Below are 19,462 nucleotides of genomic sequence, written 5' to 3'. Positions count from 1 at the left end.
AAAAGCACACGGTATTTATGACGTCATAGCATTATAAAGTGACCTCACAGTCGGTCCTTAACATGGAACGGACCTATTTCTTCGTCTTTGATTCGTTAAATGTTTACTGACTAGCTGTTCGGCCACAAGATTTAAGAGCGTTTATTAGATTGGTTAGTTACATAGTCTTTCCCTTATTTGTTTAGATACGGTATTAAGTAGCACTGTTTGATGATAAATTTTAACATCTATTGTAAATCAAGTCTTTAATGATGTTAGGATAAATAAGTGAAATAATTGAAATTGAGACTCAACCCAGTCTGCGTACTTTGGTCGTAAAAAAACGCCCTTTAAAACATATAATAAACAAATATAACGACGTAATATTATTTTATCATCAATATATTTTTTTAATTTATTGTGTAAACTGGGCGTTATGGCATTCAGGTCAAGAAGTCTGGCTTTCAATTTAAGAATTGTGGGTTCGAGTTATGATCGGGCCATGATTCCTTATATGTTTCATGTACCGTTTGGTTCAAAGAAGCAGACTGGTATATGCTACAAGTATATGATTCAGCAAGCAAATTTGAACAGAAGCTGTTTACAGGGAATTTGAAGAAACTTTAAGCAAAGTTAAGCCTCCATATCATTTATATCAAATATAAAGATTCTCATAAAACAGTGGTCATTTTGGCACCAAATCATAATTGGTAATGTAAACGACATAACATCTCATGCAAAAGAAAAATTATATGATTTAATATAAATATTACATTATATTCGCCGCAAACTTATAATACTGTAGTATTAAAATTGCGTTCAAAAAACCATCAGGATGTACAAACGATGCTGTTTAGTTACAATGTTACTTAAAATAGGTATTACGGACGTCTTTTAAACTATTTTTCCAATCGTCATCAAATGTATTCCAATTTAATAATTCCAAAATAAGTAACGTACGGACCTGGAGTGGTAGATAAAAATATAACACAAATTACGCAACTTTTATTACTCACGACCTCAACTATTTCAATAAACAAATATTAGTCAAATTTTCAGTAAATATAAATACTTAACCTAGGTTTACGAAATCTAAATCGAACGTACGGAAGCGCACGATAAGAGTACGTAATCTCGACCAGTAGATGATAACGACAAGGGCGTTGTCAAAGTCGTTAAAATCCTGCCGAACCCTAATAGTGTTAAGCCATAAAAGAATCGATCGTTTCGAATAATTTTTATTAGATTAAAATTGTTTGGTCAGTTTGGGTTTTAGACATTTTAAAATAAAAGGATTATTTTTTTCGATACATAAAGGATAACTTCACACTTTATAAGGTATATATAATTATTATTTTCATTTTTTTCTGTATAAAATGTGTAATTATGGTTATTAATTGTGTAAAGTCTTTCTGAATAGTAACATCATTTGACCGTTGTAAGTTCCTTTTTTTGAGCATTGGAATAATAACTGTTAAAATAACTTTCCACGTTATTCTTAAATAGTTATGTTAATATGTTAAAAAAAAAGAAATAATTTTAAGAGCATATATAGTCCGCACAACCCGGGAACCTGTCAGCGCTAGTGTACAGTCCCACGTTATCATTCTTTGTAAAAAAAAAAAACTGTAAAAAATATGAATGAAACAAACAATCTGGGACCTTTTTACACCAAAACATGTTATTTTAAAATAAAATTAGCAAAACATTAAAGATATGCATGTACCAATATCATATCAAATGAACGTGTGAATGTCATAGAAATTGATAGAAAAGTTAAAATCGAACTTTTAAATAAATTTAATTGACTCCAAAACACGTTTAATAACACCTCCAGGTATTTTGATGGAAACAAAGATAATTTATTTATTTATTTATTTATTTATTCACTCATTTATTTATTTATTTATTTATCTATTTTTTTATTTTGTTGTAATTGTTGTTTTTGTTTTTAAAATCTACGGACAAAATATAGGAAAATATTTTCATAAAACCGTTTCGTATAAATAAGGAAGAAATAGATTTCCTGAAAAAAAAATCTATGATTTTCGCTAAAATTCATTATTAAATAATTCCAAGTTCTATTCGGTTCTGTCAAACCAAATACTGTTTTGTCACAGAACACTTAAGCTAAAAAATATTCATAAAAATAAATATATTTAGAAAACTGGCGTGGAGAATATTTCGTTCTTTGATTTTTTATTATGATTTTAAAAGAATTCGGATGGGTTAAATTGTTTCAATGCTGAACAAACATGAATACCAATATGTATTATCAGTCAGGTATTGTTCCCTGCGGGTTGGATAGCTACTGGCACAATACCGCCTATAAAACACGGTGGGTAAACGCGTATACTTACTGTCCTCGCGCAAGAAATAGTAGAAGCTGAATAAAAGAGACTCGCAAGAAATAGTACAAAAATCGGAAGTAACAGGTGCCTTTTATTAAACTGTTTATTTATTCATCTATTTTATTTATTTTTAATAAAAATAATTTATTTATTTATCTATTTATTTATTTTATGTAAGAAATATAGTTTGCATTATCATTAATTCGTTTCTAAATCTATTGAAAAGTTTGTCAGTTAGAATTGCCATGTATATATTAAACTATTGTTTGCAATATAACCTTCGCCTGGCGACTCTTTATTGTTACTTAACCTTCAAGCCGTTATATACTGGGTCAAATAATATATCATCATTCTTATAAAGTAGTATAATATGCAGGTATATTTAGAGGAGCATGCCTTCAGATTCATGCATATTTTCATAAATATTTTTAAAAAACAAAATTTCATAAAAGCAAAATTTCGTGAAGTGAACAATTAACACATGGCAAATGGCACTTTAAATCCACGTAAATTACCAAAAGAGGTCAAAAGATGTCAGTAACGTACTCGAAATATGGTGAATACTGCGAAATCTGGCCTTTATCGCACAAAACATGTAAATTAATACTTGAAACTATTTACTTTTTTCTAAAAATCTTAGTGCGCTTTTATTTATTTTTAAATATGTTGGCTTATCCCGAGGAACACAGCTTTAAGGAAGTTCGCGCCATCCCAGAGGAAAAGAAAAGGGTGATTTTAAAATTCAACAACTTTTAATGGTATTTTTATTTGAGAATAATCAATATTACAATGCAAATATTCGTTGAAGATAAAATAAATTAAGTAAGTAAACATTAAGACCTTAAAGTATAGCTCAATGGACCTTAATCGCATAAGGTTGATTTTTTCTTCTTATCGGGATCAAGTACTTTCCATGGTAAGAACCATAATGAAGATATCACAACTGAAGAAAAGAAAAGGTTTATCTAAAAACCGATACCGCTTTCTGTCTACAGATAAAAAAGGTATGGAAGAAAAAGAACTGAAAGCTTGCAAAAAATAACATACGCATTACACAAAATTTCCTTATCGTTCGCTAGACGTTTACTTGATATAGTAGCAAATTAGTCATAGGTCCATAACGATATACTTTTACCCTACTAAATTTGTGGAATGGGTTTGTCCTGCTTTGAATTTGGCACAGTCCATTTAAAATGTAAGGGGTTTGAATACAAAAAAATGCAAGAAATATGAGATCACAATAAGATGGAAAATGGTCAGACTGCACGGACTTGTAGGCTGATCTCCAACTATGCTATGGTCCAAGCCAAACCTTTCGGTACCAGCAGCTTAAGGGTTAACAGCGTCATCTACAAATAAATATGATATCCGGTTAAAACTTTTCTTTAAAGCAACTAATACACAGTCAAACTCCCAAGAAAGACACCCTGGAAAATAGAGAAACATCGTTACCGGCGGATCAATTAGATAACAATATAATAACAATCATTTAAAAAAAAATCTACTTCTTAAGACCACCTTAATAGAACTGAGTAATCCCAAAATAAAGACCACTAGTTTATAAAATCGATGTTTAACCTTTCCTCTAGGTGGCCGTTATTCACAGGCAAATATAAGTACAAAAAAAAACACGTTACAAATAAATGACCTTTACAAAAAAAAGATTTGACTGTATATATGGACTCATACTTATATAAGCTGACCTCAGTAAAGTGGATACAATAAACTGTTTAAGAAGTTAGAATTAATCTTCATAGTAAGACTCGTAAGACGCCATTCATACCTATTCGTATTTTATGGTGAAATAAAATCATCAAGGTAATGGAGAAACTTGAACTGATCTGTCAATCTCTTGCGTAACTGTGATCAGTGTCTGCAAACGTTTGGATATCCTTATGTTTAAGGTAGATGATAATTGATCAATCGCTTGGGGTACTCCGATCATTGATAATTTATCAGGTAGATTCGAATTTTTATCAGTCCTTTGAGTTCAATAGAACGCCCTATTGTTATTTATACTCCTAGTGAGCAACGCCTTAGCACTTATCTGTCGGTTATTCAAATGGAGACCCGCAGTTAATTGTTATGTCAAGTGATGTCAAAGGGGGCTTATCAGTTACTCAGTATCAACAAAGAGCTAAATTCTTCAATTATATAAATATCCAAGGAGAAGCGGGGGGGGGGGGGAGGTAATCAGTTATTCTTTCTCATTGCTGTAGTTCAGTTGAAAATTACATGAGTATCAGTCAATCATTTTAACACAATACTAATCACCTGGACCCGTGTTCACTAAGTTTTAAGGGTAAGGATAAAGATCAGGATCAAAATTAGAAGCTCAAATAGTCTGCATATTTCATCCTCATAGATTAAATATTCATTACTGATAAAAAGTTGACTTAAAAAAGGATGGTTAAGAAATTATTTTAAGGATAAATTACGGTAATTTTTCGATTGATTCAAATACAGATCTTGATTCTTAAGTTGATCCTTATTTTGATCCGATTATTTTTGTATTCGTAATGTTAATCGTCCATGTTATCGATAAAAAGGCTAAATCTGAAATTCAAGTTTCATAAAGCAAAGAAACTAAAACCAGGTTCATTTGAATTGTTCTATGTGAACACGAGACCTTTAATCTTTTACAAAATTCTATACACAACCCCATACACACGATACTGTAACATCATGCGCCATTGTCAAAGAGCAATACACGACGAGGCTATCAAATAAATTTTGGACTTTCATGCCGAAAAATGTTCCCCTTTGCATAGAAATAAGCTCAGCGTTTGGAAAAGGAGTTATTTTCAGTATGATTATGTACAGCGTTTACACAATTGAAACGTATAAAAGCAAAAATAACAACAATCAGGGTGTTTGTGTTTGTATTTTGGTGGGGGAGATGTTGTGGAGGAAGGGGGCCGTTCCAGGAGGGGAGGGTCAATCATTAAAACCATTAAAATATGACAGCTGTAGTGGTAATGTTGAAGAGGCTTACAAATTGCCTATCTATCCTCATATGACACTCGTTCTATTATCAATTACCTAATATTTAATTAATTTATTTTTATTTTATTTATGCAACTTATATAAGTGACAATATTTTATATTTTATAACAAATTTTCTCTCAATCTAAATATCACATCAACTAAATAATGATTTTGAAGTTCTGTATTCTAGCGTAAACAAAAGAAAGCAGACTTGTTTAAACTTTCGTAAATAACTGACAATTTTTACAACTAGATTTCTCTTCAATATTCATGTGCTTACGTGTAAATCAATCGTTGTTCGTTCTCATAATGATTATGTCTTATTGGAAAACAAAATTCAAGTTTCATTTGTTTTTTTTATAAAATCGATATTGATTTTATTTCATGACAAAATTAATGGTAAAGATTTAATCAAAAAGTAAACAATTATCATTCCAGGAATGGAACTTTCACTTCTATCAATCGCCATGGTGGTCACTTGCGTTCTATCATCAACTTCAACAATAGCGCAAACTAACGCTGACAACACAACAATTGCAACAACATTAACAAATTCAACGGACAACACTTCAATGGAAAATCAAACAGTTACAACAACAACAGTGCAAATTGGCAATAGCTCAACAGGCAATTCAACTGAAAATTCAACAATTGCAACAACAGTTTCGACCACGGACAAGACACCAACAGAAAATGCAACAATTTCAACAACAGTAACAACCACTGACAAAACTTCAATAGAAAATGCAACAAATGCAGCAACATTTACTACCACTTACAACACTTCAACAGAAAATGCAACAATTGCAACAACAGTTTCGACAACTGACAACACTTCAACAGAAAATGCAACAATTGCAACAACAGTTGTGACAACTGACAATACTTCAATAGAAAATGCAACAATTGCAACAACAGTGACAACCACCCACAACATTTCAACAGAAAATGCAACAATTTCAACAACAGATACGTCAACTGACAATACTTCAATAGAAAATGCATCAATTTCAACAACAGTTACGACCACTGACAACACTTCAACAGAAAATACAATAATTGCAACAACAGTTACGCCCATCGACAAAACTACAACAGAAAATGCAACAATTGCAGCTACATTTACGACCATTGACATCACTTCAAAAGCAAATGCAACACTTGCAACAACAGTTACGTCCACTTACAATACTTTAACAGAATATGCGTCAATTTCAACAACAGTTATGGCCACTGACAGTACTTTAACAGCAAATGCAACAATTAAAGCAACAGTGACGCCCACGTACAATATTTCAACAAAAAATGCAACAATTTCAACAACAGTGACGCCCACTGACAATATTTCAACAGAAAATGCAACAATTGAAACAACAGTTACGACCACTTACAATACTTCAACAGAAAATGCAACCATGTCAACAACAGTAATGACCACTGACAGTTCTTTAACAGAAAATGCAACAAGTTCTACAAAAGTTACGCCCACTTACAATACTTCAACAGAAAGTGCAACCATTGAAACAACAGTGGCGCCCACTTACAATACTTCAACAGAAAATGCAACCATGTCAACAACGGTAATGACCACTGAGAGTTCTTCAACAGAAAATGCAACAATTTCAACAACAGTAACGCCCACTTACAATACTTCAACAGAAAATGCAACAATTGAAACAACAGTGGCGCCTACTTACAATACTTCAACAGAAAATGCAACCATGTCAACAACAGTAATGACCACTGACAGTTCTTCAACAGAAAATGCAACAAGTTCTACAACAGTTACGCCCACTTACAATACTTCAACAGAAAATGCAACAATTGAAACAACAGTGGCGCCCACTTACAATACTTCAACAGAAAATGCAATCATGTCAACAACAGTAATGACCACTGACAGTTCTTCAACAGAAAATGCAACAAGTTCTACAACAGTTACGCCCACTAACAATACTTCAACAGAAAATGCAACAATTGCAACAACAGTTTCGACAACTGACAACACTTCAACAGAAAATGCAACAATTGCAACAACAGTTGTGACAACTGACAATACTTCAATAGAAAATGCAACAATTGAAACAACAGTGGCGCCCACTTACAATACTTCAACAGAAAATGCAACCATGTCAACAACGGTAATGACCACTGACAGTTCTTCAACAGAAAATGCAACAATTGAAACAACAGTGGCGCCCACTTACAATACTTCAACAGAAAATGCAACCATGTCAACAACAGTAATGACCACTGACAGTTCTGCAACAGAAAATGCAACAAGTTCTACAACAGTTACGCCCACTTACTACACTTCAACAGAAAAAGCAACCATTGAAACAACAGTGGCGCCCACTTACAATACTTCAACAGAAAATGCAACCATGTCAACAACAGTAATGACCACTGAAAGTTCTTCAACAGAAAATGCAACAAGTTCTACAACAGTTACGTCCACTTACAATACTTCAACAGAAAATGCAACAATTGAAACAACAGTGGCGCCCACTTACAATACTTCAACAGAAAATGAAACCATGTCAACAACAGTGATGACCACTGACAGTTCTTCATCAGAAAATGCAACAAGTTCTACAACAGTTACGCCCACTTACAATACTTCAACAGAAAATGCAACAATTGAAACAACAGTGGCGCCCACTTACAATACTTCAACAGAAAATGCAACCATGTCAACAACGGTAATGACCACTGACAGTTCTTCAACAGAAAATGCAACAATTGCAACAACAGTGACGCCCACTTACAATACTTCAACAGAACAGGCAACAATTGAAACAACAGTGGCGCCCACTTACAATACTTTAACAGAAAATGTAACAATTGAAACGACAGTGGCGCCCATTTACAATACTTCAACAGAAAATGCAGCAATTTCAACAACAATGGCGCCCACTTACAATACTTCAACAGAAAATGCAACAATTGAAACAACAGTGGCGCCCATTTACAATACTTCAACAGAAAATACAACCATGTCAACAACAGTAACGACCACTGACAGTTATTCAACAGAAAATGCAGCAATTTCAACAACAGTTACGCCCATTTACAATACTTCAACAGAAAATGCAACAATTGAAACAACCAGTGGCGCCCATTTACAATACTTCAACAGAAAATGCAACAATTTCAACAACAGTAACGCCCACTTACAATACTTCAACAGAAAATGCAGCAATTTCAACAACAGTGACGCCCATTTACAACACTTCAACAGAAAAAGCAACAATTGAAACAACAGTGGCACCCACTTACAATACTTCAACAGGAAATGCAACCATGTCAACAACAGTAATGACCACTGACAGTTCTTCAACAGAAAATGCAGCAATTTCAACAACAGTGACGCCCATTTACAATACTTCAACAGAAAATGCAACAATTGCAACAACAGTTTCACCCACTGACAACACTTCAACAGAAAATGCAACAACTGTAACAACAGTTCCACCCACTGACAACACTTCAACAGAAAATGCAACAATTGTAACAACAGTTCCATCCACTGACAACACTTCAACAGAAAATGCCACAATTATAACAACAGTTCCACCAACTGACAACACATCAACAGAAAATGCTAGTGTCATCTCAACGAAAAAGTCAACCTCTACTTCAGCAGTCACGTCAGTAAGTCCAACGACTATTGTCCCAACTGCTTTCCCAACTTCGAAGCCAGATTTAGGTAAGTTTTGCCATTGTTATGTATTTTAATTAAGGACATTAAAATGATTTGCTACAAAAACGGAAAATTGCCTTATATGTTGTCTATGTACTATAATCTCTTTTACCTCGGAACCAATTACATCTGCACTATAAACTGAAACTACCAAAGCCGGTGCTATTGACGTGAGAGATAAGTTATTTTCTTTGGTATATTTCACAGTGAAAATTTGTGCGTTTGCAGCGTTAAAACAATCAGAAAAAAAGACATACGTCGATGTTTGTTACTCATAATTATCTGTAAATTCCTGATTAATATTCGAAAAATTTAGTTTTGCGTTTGAAGTTTTTAAAAAATGTTAAAATGATAACACGCTTGTATAACATTTTTGCTAATGTCAATGTTGGCGTCCAGATATGCAAGAAATGGGGTTTGTAACGGTTTTCTTGGCCTTACAATGTCCACTCGCTTAATCTGCTCTATTTAATCAGATGTTTTATGTAATAGACACATACATCACTTGATTATACCAGAGACAAATGCGACCAAATTTATATTTAGGTCTTTCATATTTGTTGGAATTTTAATATTGCTGCAGATATCTTCCGTTTGAAACAAGTTAGCACAGCTTCGCGAAACAGAAATAATGAAACTATTAATCTATTAATTAATTGATTGATTGATTGATTGATTGATTGATTGATTGATTGATTGATTGATTGATTGATTGAGTTATTAATCGATTGTACCTGGTGTATCAATCACTATGTATTTTCTATAACAGATAAGGCGGTCTATGTTTTCAACTTTGAACTAAAGATAGAGGGACGCTTTTCGGAATTAGAGAGCGATAAAGAAGGAAAATTTGAAAAAGTCTTTGAATAGAACGGTAATGATTGTTTGTTGGTTTTTTGTTTTTGTTTTTTTTTATGTTTGTTTTTTTTTTTTTGTTTATTTTTTTGTCTTTCTTACTCATTTTACATTACATTTATTTATATATATATATTTAATTGTAAATTGATAAATATGTTGAAAAGAATTCAGATGAAAAGATAGACATGTATCTGGTTAAAGTTGTTTATTGTTTTATATGTTATTGAAAGCTGAATTAAAACTTAGAAGTCAGATGAAATGATAAAAATAGATTCATCAACTTACACATTTACATTTCGCTTTTATTAAACGTGTTCTATGAAGTCAGATTAACGTTTTAAGACTTAACATATAATAAAATCGAAGATGTTGCTCTTTTTTTATAGCTTATTGAAAACATTTTCGTCGGTACACCTGGGGTCACATTACGGTTTACATTTAGGTAAGTGAAATACATGTATCTCTATAAATATGACCTTCTAATTCCCATGATGTCGATAAATCCTCTTTCTTTGTGGGATACAACGTCATCACGCACCTGCTAAATATCTTTTCTTTCTCTTTTCTTTTACATTTTTTTTTTATTTTTTTTTATTTTTTTATTTATTGATTACTTTTTTGTAACTTGAAGAAAAATTAGATACAATATCAAAAAGTAATGTAGCACACCAAAGTTTGGCTTAAGAACAGAAACAGTTCTTGCAGGTGCGCGATGACGTAGTACCCTTCCATTGAAAGAATGTCTCTCTATTTCTTCTTTTGTTTACATATATTCTTAGTGTTATTTTGAATAATACTCTTACTATTTAGCATTAAACTTTTGAAACCTTATTTACTTTTACTATAAAAACTCTTCTTAAAGACAATACTTTCCAGTTCTCAATAATTACTTTCCGTTTACTTAAAGGCACATTATACCTCAGAAATGCATTCATTTTTGTTAAATTTTCTCTTAATTTTGATGTACTTTTGTAGTATCCAAAAAAGTTATTCATTTGCCGATTATCTGGACCATCTGTTTCTTTTTTGACAATATGTATAGTCCAACTTTATTTGCCATTGAATGAAAACGCTGTATTTCTTAAAAATTATGTGCGTCAATTTTCATAGAAGAACAAAAGTCGATACTATATCGAATGCCGTTCATAGTTGACTCATATCCATCGTTATTTTTTTAGGTAACAAGCATCTAACATTCTCTAAAAGCATGTTTGTCCTTTCTTAAGAAGTAAAATTTATTTGTTTCTGAGGCAGAATGTGCCTTTAAAAAGTTAAAAGACTTTGGTTCCTTTTTCTCATCAATGTCTCTTTTAAATATGTGTGTTTGTGCTTCTTCTACTTAGCAAATCTCTGTTTTACTGTGACATTTCAAGGTTTTTTTTGTTGTTTGTTTTTTTTTCTTCATAAAAACTGCGCACGCAGGTAAACATAACATGCATTAACGGATATGACCACTTGAACACGCGCCTTTGTTGCACGTTCTTTAATATACGTGATTCTTGGCGCCAGTAATAATAACTGACTGCACTTACAGTTCCATTATTAAAACATAATCGGCTAATGGCACCGTAATAGCGCGTTAAAAGTATCACGAAATGGATTTTTATACGAAAGATAAGTAACCAAAACAAAAACCCTGAGAAGTACCGATTTGGCGTATTGTTTTGCTAAGGCGCCTTTTTAATGCATTTAAACCTGCAGTTTCTACAGATAGGCATACACGGTCAAAACATTCGTTATCTTTTTAGCCAAACACTTGCTAAAAAATAGGGGTTTTATTTTACTATGTATTGAGGATTCACAAATTACTTATATCTAGATTCTCTCACTCTAACTTACCATAATTGCTTTGTCTTTTTCTGTTTTACAGCGAACCCAGGTAATAATAGTAATATTTGCTAGATTATTCATAACTGTGTTCTTTTTGAAAAATAATATATCATCAGTTCATCATCATCATCATCATCATTATTATTTTTATCATTATTATTATTATTATCATTATTTTTATTATTATTATTATTATTATTATTATTATTATTATTATTATTATTATTAATTTTATTATTATTATTATTATTTTTATTATTATTATTAATTTTATTATTATTATTATTATTATTATTATTATTATTATTATTATTATCATTATCATTATCATTATCATTATTATTATTATTATTAATTTTATTATTATTATTACCATTATCATTATCATTATTATTATTAATATTATTATTATTAACATTTGGAACATTATAAATATATAAAGTTTTATTGTTTATTATTCAAAACATAAAAGCTGAATTTAAGTTATTTTATAATCAATACCGGAAAAAAATGCTTTTTATTATATTCGTGTTGGTTTTTCTGCCCATCGCAAATCACAAAAAGTCACGTGGCGTAGACATGGTGCATATCTGAGGACATAACTATATTGCATGTTGGTAAAAAATCAATCACAAAGTCTGTAAATGCTAGTATACATTTTGTTCTTGCATACAAAGTTATATTCAGTTAAAAACAGATATATACAATAGTAATATGTTACATCCATGTTAATTCAATGTATAATTATATCTATAGCATTAATATAAAATTATTTTATATACAATATAGATATACCTCTTATATAACTGAAATGTTAGTATAAACATTTAAAGCTGCATGCCTCCAGGAGCCAAAATATTTCAAGAAATCGAACTTGAGAAAAATGTACTAAGATTTTAAGAAAGGTTAAAGAATCAAGATTCAAATAATAATTTACATGTTATATGCAATAAATAACTGATTTTGCAGTATCTATGACTTTACTTTTTTCTGCGTGACTGCGCAGTGATGGCTATTTTTGCATATTTGGACCTCTTAATTGGTTACTACATGGATTATAAATGCCATTTGCAATGTGAAAATTACTTTCTTAATTACTTTCTTAACTCACTTCATAATACTTAACTTTTAAGATACATTTTAAAATTTTCATTAAATCTAAATTAGCATGCAGCTGGCCATGGAGGCATGCTGCTTAGAAGGCATATCTTGTCTTACATGGTTTCCATTGAACAAACTACTGGGATAATTTCATGTTGAATATTGATATGAAAAACAATTATAATAAGAGATACAATAATTCATTATTCATTGTAGACCGGGAAGTATTATCGCAGCCGTTACATCAGAGATTGCGCAGAAGGACCTTGAAAAGGATAAGAAAAATATTACACAAGTCCTGGAAATTATGAAAAATAATACAAAGCACAATGCTGCAAAAATAAACACCACGCTAGGCAAAATTCAGAATGACGAGGTCTTTAAGAAGGCTTTTGATGAAGAAGTTGGTAAGTATATACCTATTATTATCAACGTAGGCAACCGATTCAACCCAAATTGTTGTATTTAAATATAATCAACTTTCATGTTAGATGTAAAATATCGCAATAGGGCCAACAAGAGAGAGAGAGCATAGCCCAGTGCCTAGCGCGTCGCACTGGTGATCTTAGGTTTGCTGACCGTTTGGGATGACACCCTATTAGAGGCAAGCTGTTGTTTCCGTTATACTCAATGCTTTGTACTGCTTGGTTCCAGGACCAGATTCAAGTGTTTCAATAAACTTATAGCTTCCAACTCAATCGAACTAAAATGAATTAGTATAAACAAAAAATGTGGACTGATAATGGAATTGCACAAGTTTGAATTAAATTGAAAATGGATAAATAGGGTATATATTGTTTGTTGTGATAGAACGGTGTCAGTAAATGTGTCGCATTTTGTTGATAAAGAACACAAATGGCATGACGGCAACATAGGTCACTCGTTTTAACATAGGCATCAATTACTATCATCTGATATATAAAGTCAGTTACTAGGCCCTTCCATTCCTGGGCTGTCCAACTAAAATAAATACTTAAAAGTTTTTAGGATGAGACTTTAAATCGAGGTTCCGTGTATGAGTGCTTAAGGAGAAGCTCTGGAATTCGGGCATCTAACTGTATCTGTACCTTGCATTATCCACCAAAACTGAAATTACTAATACTCATACAGGCAACCCGTGGCGAGTATAAATAAAATCAGATACAAACACACATCATTTAGCCAAACCTACCTGTCTTTTTGTATTTGACAAATTGCTTTATATCTGGGACCTTATATGCATTATTTCCCAGCTTGTATGTTTTTGTATAATTAAATTTTTTTTTCAAAATATTAAATTAATTTAACACATATTTTAGAAACCTATACAGCCAAACTGGAGAGTGATCCCTGCTTATTGCAATCAGATGTGTGTCCTCTGTCATATCTGTACACGTGCGAAAACCATAAAAACGTCACGGCGGGCACTTGCAAGCACAGTTGTGACGTAGAACCAGGTTTGTGTGGTGATAATGGGGTTTGCTTCTACGACATTAAAAACAGCGTCAAGGCATGCAAGTAAGTTATTTTGCTACAGTTGAATAACTTGTAATTACAATCGCTTATTGATTCTTTATACATAATTCTTTTTCGTCTCTTACAGAATACGTGTTCGTCTCATACAGAATTCCTTTTCGTATCTTACAGAAACCTTTTTCGTATTTTACAGAATCTTTTTTCCATCTCTAACTTATAAAATCCTTGTTCGTCTCTTATATATTCCTTGTTCGTCTCATAAAATTGAATTGATCATCTCATAAAGAATCTTTGGTCGTACCTTAAGGAATCCTTGTTCGTCCTTGGTCGTCTCGTAAAGATTCCTTGTTCGTCTCTTTAAGAATACATGCTGTACATATTCGTCTTTTAAAGAATCCTTATTTGTCTCTTAAAGAATCTGTGTTCGTCCCTTAAAGAATCCTTGTTTGTCTCTTAAAAAATCCTCGTTCGTCCCTTAAAGAATCCTTGTTCGTCCATTAAAGAATCCTTGTTCATTGTCCGTCTCTTAAAGAATCCTTGTTCGTCCCTTAAAGAATCCTTGTTCGTCCCTTAAAAAAGAATCCTTGTTCGTCCCTTAAAAAAACCTTGTTCGTCCCTTAAAGAATCCTTGTTCGTCTTTTAAAGAATCCTTGTTCATCCCTTAAAGAATCCTTGTTCGTCCCTTAAAAAATCCTTGTTCGTCCCTTAAAGAATCCTTGTTCGTCCCTTAAAGTATCCTTGTTCATCCCTTAAAGAATCTTCGTTCGTCTCTTAAAGAATCCCTTGGAGAATCTTTATTCGTTTCTTAAAGAATCCACGTTCGTCTCTAAAAGAATCCTTGTTCGTCTCTTTAAGAATCCTCGTTCGTCTCTAAAAGAATCCTTGTTCCTAATTCGTCTCTTAAAGAATCCTTGTTCCTTATTCGTCTCTTAAAGAATCCTTGTTCGTCTCTTAAAGAATCCTTGTCCCTTGTTCGTCTCTTAAAGAATCCTCGTTCGTCTCTTAAAGAATCCTTGTTCCTTGTTCGTCTCTTAAAGAATCCTTGTTCCTTGTTCGTCTCTAAAAGAATCCTCGTTCGTCTCTTAAAGAATCCTTGTTCGTCTCTTAAAGAATCATTGTTCCTTATTCGTCTCTTAAAGAATCCTCGTTCGTCTCTTAAAGAATCCTTGTTCTATGTTTGTCTCTTAAAGAATACTCGTTGGTCTCTTAAAGAATCCTTGTTCCTTGTTCGTATCTTAAAGAATCCTTGTTCCTTGTTCGTCTCTATAAGAATCCTCGTTCGTCTCTTAAAGAATCCTTGTTCGTCTCTTAAAGAATCCTTGTTCGTTCGTCTCTTAAAGAATCCTTATTCGTCTCTTAAAGAATCCTTGTTTGTCTCTTAAAAAATCTTCGTTCGTCTCTTAAAGAATCCTTGTTCCTTGTTCGTCTTTTAAAGAATCCTCGTTCGTCTCTTAAAGAATCCTTGTTCCTTGTTCGTCTCTTAAAGAATCCTTGTTCCTTGTTCGTCTCTTAAAGAATCCTTGTTCCTTTTTCGTCTCTTAAAGAATCCTCGTTCGTCTCTTAAAGAATCCTTGTTCCTTGTTCGTCTCTTAAAGAATCCCTGTTCCTTGTTCGTCTTTTAAAGAATCCTCGTTCGTCTCTTAAAGAATCCCTGTTCCTTATTCGTCTCTTAAAGAATCCTTGTTCGTATCTGAAAGAATACTTGTTCCTTGTTCTTCTCTTAAAGAATCCTCGTCCGTCTCTAAAAGAATCCCTGTTCTTTATTCGTCTCTTAAAGAATCCTTGTTCGTCCCTTAAAGAATCCTTGTACCTTATTCGTCTCTTAAAGAATCCTCGTTCGTCTCTTAAAGAATCCTTGTTCCTTATTCGTGTCTTAAAGAATCCTTGTTCGTCTCTTAAAGAATCCTTGCTCCTTATTCGTCTCTTAAAGAATCCTCGTTCGTCCCTTAAAGAATCTTTGTTTGTCTCTTAAAAAAACCTCGTTCGTCCCTTAAAGAATCCTTGTTCGTCCATTAAAGAATCCTTGTTCATTGTCCGTCTCTTAAAAAAATCCTTGTTCGTCCCTTAAAAAATCCTTGTTCGTCCCTTAAAGAATCCTTGCTCGTCCCTTAAAGAATCCTTATTCGTCTCTTAAAGAATCTGTGTTCATCCCTTAAAGAATCCCCGTTCGTCTCTTAAAGAATCCTTGTTCTATGTTTGTCTCTTAAAGAATACTCGTTCGTCTCTTAAAGAATCCTTGTTCCTTGTTCGTATCTTAAAGAATCCTTGTTCCTTGTTCGTATCTTAAAGAATCCTTGTTTGTCTCTTAAAGAATCCTCGTTCGTCTCTTAAAGAATCCTTGTTCCTTACTCGTCTCTTAAAGAATCATCGCTCGTCTCTTAAAGAATCCTTTTTCCTTATTCGTCTCTTAAAGAATCCTCGTTCGTCTCTTAAAGAATCCTTGTTCCTTGTTCGACCCTCAAAAAATCCTTGTTCCTTGTTCATCTTTTAAATAATCCTTTTTCCTTGTTCGTCTCTTTAAGAACCATTGTTCCTTATCCGTCTCCTAAACTCAAAGAATCCTTGTTTGTCGCTTAAGTTATGCCTTTCTTTGCTATGTTACATACTAAATATATAGCTTAAATGTTTTACTATTTCAAAAGAAATAATAAAAGAACTATTTTAATGGCGGATTGACATTTTTATTTTATAGATGTAAGACGACCTCGTTTCACGTGTATCACGGCGAGCACTGTGAGGAATCCACAGCGACAAAAGAGTTTGTACTAGCTGTATCCCTCGGTGCTGGAGGTGGAATTATTCTGATATTGTTTCTGATTATAATATGTATGTGCGTAAGACGCGGGGTCAACTCAAAACACAATGTCAGGTAAGGATGAAATGTTGCCCCCAGTCAAGATTGCATTCTATATTTTAAAAATATACATTTATAATTTATAACTTGTGAAAATGAATCTAACTGAATACAGATTGGTAAAGTTGGCGTTATAGCGGCCTCGCGACCTGACGTCATAAAGTTGGCGCACTAAACATTTAAAATCGTTGACATTTTATTAAGAACAAAACTAATTATATAAAACGGTTCGAAATGACGTTCTTATGATTTTTATTTTCATTTAAAAGATACATATAATATTATGCAGAAAAATCACTGTCACAGAAGTTTTTGATTGACGTGTGCATTTCGCACAAAGTTCTAACTTTTGATTAGTTTATAACTTCAGGAATATTAGAGACGGCTATTTATTTATGCAAAGATGGAAAATCGTCTGAACTTTAAGCCAAGAATATTAAGCCAATGCTGTTTGACCACAACTTTATTTATATTTATACTGTACTCGTATCTAAAAAAATAACTTGCTTAAAATATCACAAAATCTAAACTTGGAATAGTTCATTATTTAAAGAACAGGGGAGTTGACTGTTATGTCAGACTTCATAGATGTACAAGATGTCCAGGCTCTACACTCATTGTATTAGAAATTCATTATTCTGTCATGACATTAGCAAATTAACATGTTTCGACTTCTTTTTTGTCCAACAAGCAGTTCCCGATTAAGGTATATTCTGTCAGTGAAATTTTTAATTTAACAAAACTGTTAAATTTTTGAAAAAATATCTTCGAAGATATCACCTATTATTTTTATTCCCATCATCATCATCATCATCATCATCATCACCACAATCATCATCATCATCATCATCATCGTAATCATCACTATCATCATTATCCTTATCATCATCATCATCATCGTAATCATTATCATCATCGTATTCATCATTATCAGCATTATCATCGTAATCATTATCATCATCATACTCATCAGTATCTTCATCATCATCGTAATCATCGTCAGTCATCATCATCATTATCATGAATGACTTCACTATCACCATTCATAAGCTAAAATACGTTTTCATAATAAAAATCAATAATGACTACTTAACTTTGTTTGCCTATACCACTTTATTGTCTTTACTGTTGTGAACTTAAAATCAAAATGATAGAAAAAAAATCTTATAACTCATTTATTATACATTTAAGCGGTGAATCCGAGTGGATCTTGCCAACCAATGAAGTAGCATTAAAAGATCTCAGCTTCCGGTCGAGTATGGATAAAACCAGTCCCTTGTACGGACGATACCATAGATCACCCGGTCACACAAATCAGGTACGGCTCAATGACGGTATTTAGCTATAAATGTTAAATTTGTAATGATGAGAATTGCTTAATTTTCCTGCAACCACGTCATAGCTTGTTTGAGACTATGCATGAAAAGAATGTAAAAGTTTTTTAATCTTTTGAAATTGACTTCCAAAGGAAAGATAAGTGAATATTTCTAGAAGCTTGAAAGTGGTATCAAAGAGCTAGAAAATCTCTTGTTTACCGAAAATTATATACCGCTTTGTAGCACTATGCATATTGATAGTGTTGCAAAAAACCAAATCACAGAAGCTTGCAAAAGACCTTATTTGTAACCCGTTGTAATAGAGCATATCGGGGTCGGGCTTCTAAGGTTTTGCTTGGAAAGAAAGTCCCAATATGAAAGTCCAAAACAAATATGAAAATCCCTGTATGAAAGTCCCAATATTATCTTAATATTTTCGATGATAACGCTTAATCAATCGTGCAAGCATAAAGTCTAATATTACCAGGTTTGGCAATATTTAAAATGTTCAGTATTTTCACTGTCATAATACCCAACAAAAATGACAAGGAGAAACTGTTCCTTGTTGACTTGAGAAATATTATACCTGTGAAAAAATTAATAATAAGCCTTATGTATTTAAAACATGATTGATCCATTGAAAGCAAATTGTGATACTCGACTTATTCGCTAAATTCTACATAAATGTATATTGTTTAAAAATATACTTTTTATATCATCACCCCAGGCATATGAACCAGCATTTACCGGAAGTGGTCGTGGAGGACCTCCCGTGTACCTGCCAGACGAAGGCGAACAAGTTACAAGCTTTCGTAATGAACAGTATTATTCCTCAATAGATCCTTCCGCTGACGTAAGTTCAAAAAGCAGACATATTTCTCAATAGATTCTTTCGCTGATGTTGATTCAAAAACAGTACTATTTTTCAATAGATTCTTCCGCTAGCGTAAGTTAAAAAACAGTACTTTTTCTCAATAGATCTTTCCGCTGACGTAAGTTCAAAAACAGAAATATTTCTCAATAGATT

The 19,462-nt window shown here is 32.6% G+C and overlaps 1 protein-coding gene across 1 annotated transcript; it reads left to right on the top strand.

Moving 5' to 3' along the window:
* The first annotated feature begins 1,077 nt into the window (after positions 1–1,077).
* LOC132731744 (mucin-2-like) lies at positions 1,078–13,119 on the top strand. Its single transcript, XM_060717995.1, is given in 6 exon segments — positions 1,078–1,317; positions 5,757–8,512; positions 8,514–9,027; positions 9,791–9,895; positions 10,266–10,321; positions 13,027–13,119. Coding segments are annotated over 3 exon segments (3,369 nt in total). The 5' UTR covers positions 1,078–1,317; positions 5,757–5,758; the 3' UTR covers positions 9,892–9,895; positions 10,266–10,321; positions 13,027–13,119.
* The last annotated feature ends 6,343 nt before the right edge of the window (positions 13,120–19,462 follow it).

The sequence above is a fragment of the Ruditapes philippinarum genome, unplaced genomic scaffold, assembly GCF_026571515.1.
Source record: "Ruditapes philippinarum isolate M1 unplaced genomic scaffold, ASM2657151v2 ctg816_1_1_1_1, whole genome shotgun sequence".
In the NCBI taxonomy this organism is placed as follows: domain Eukaryota; kingdom Metazoa; phylum Mollusca; class Bivalvia; order Venerida; family Veneridae; genus Ruditapes; species Ruditapes philippinarum.
Note: the sequence above shows the minus strand (reverse complement) of the source record. Positions and strands in the feature narration are given on the sequence as shown.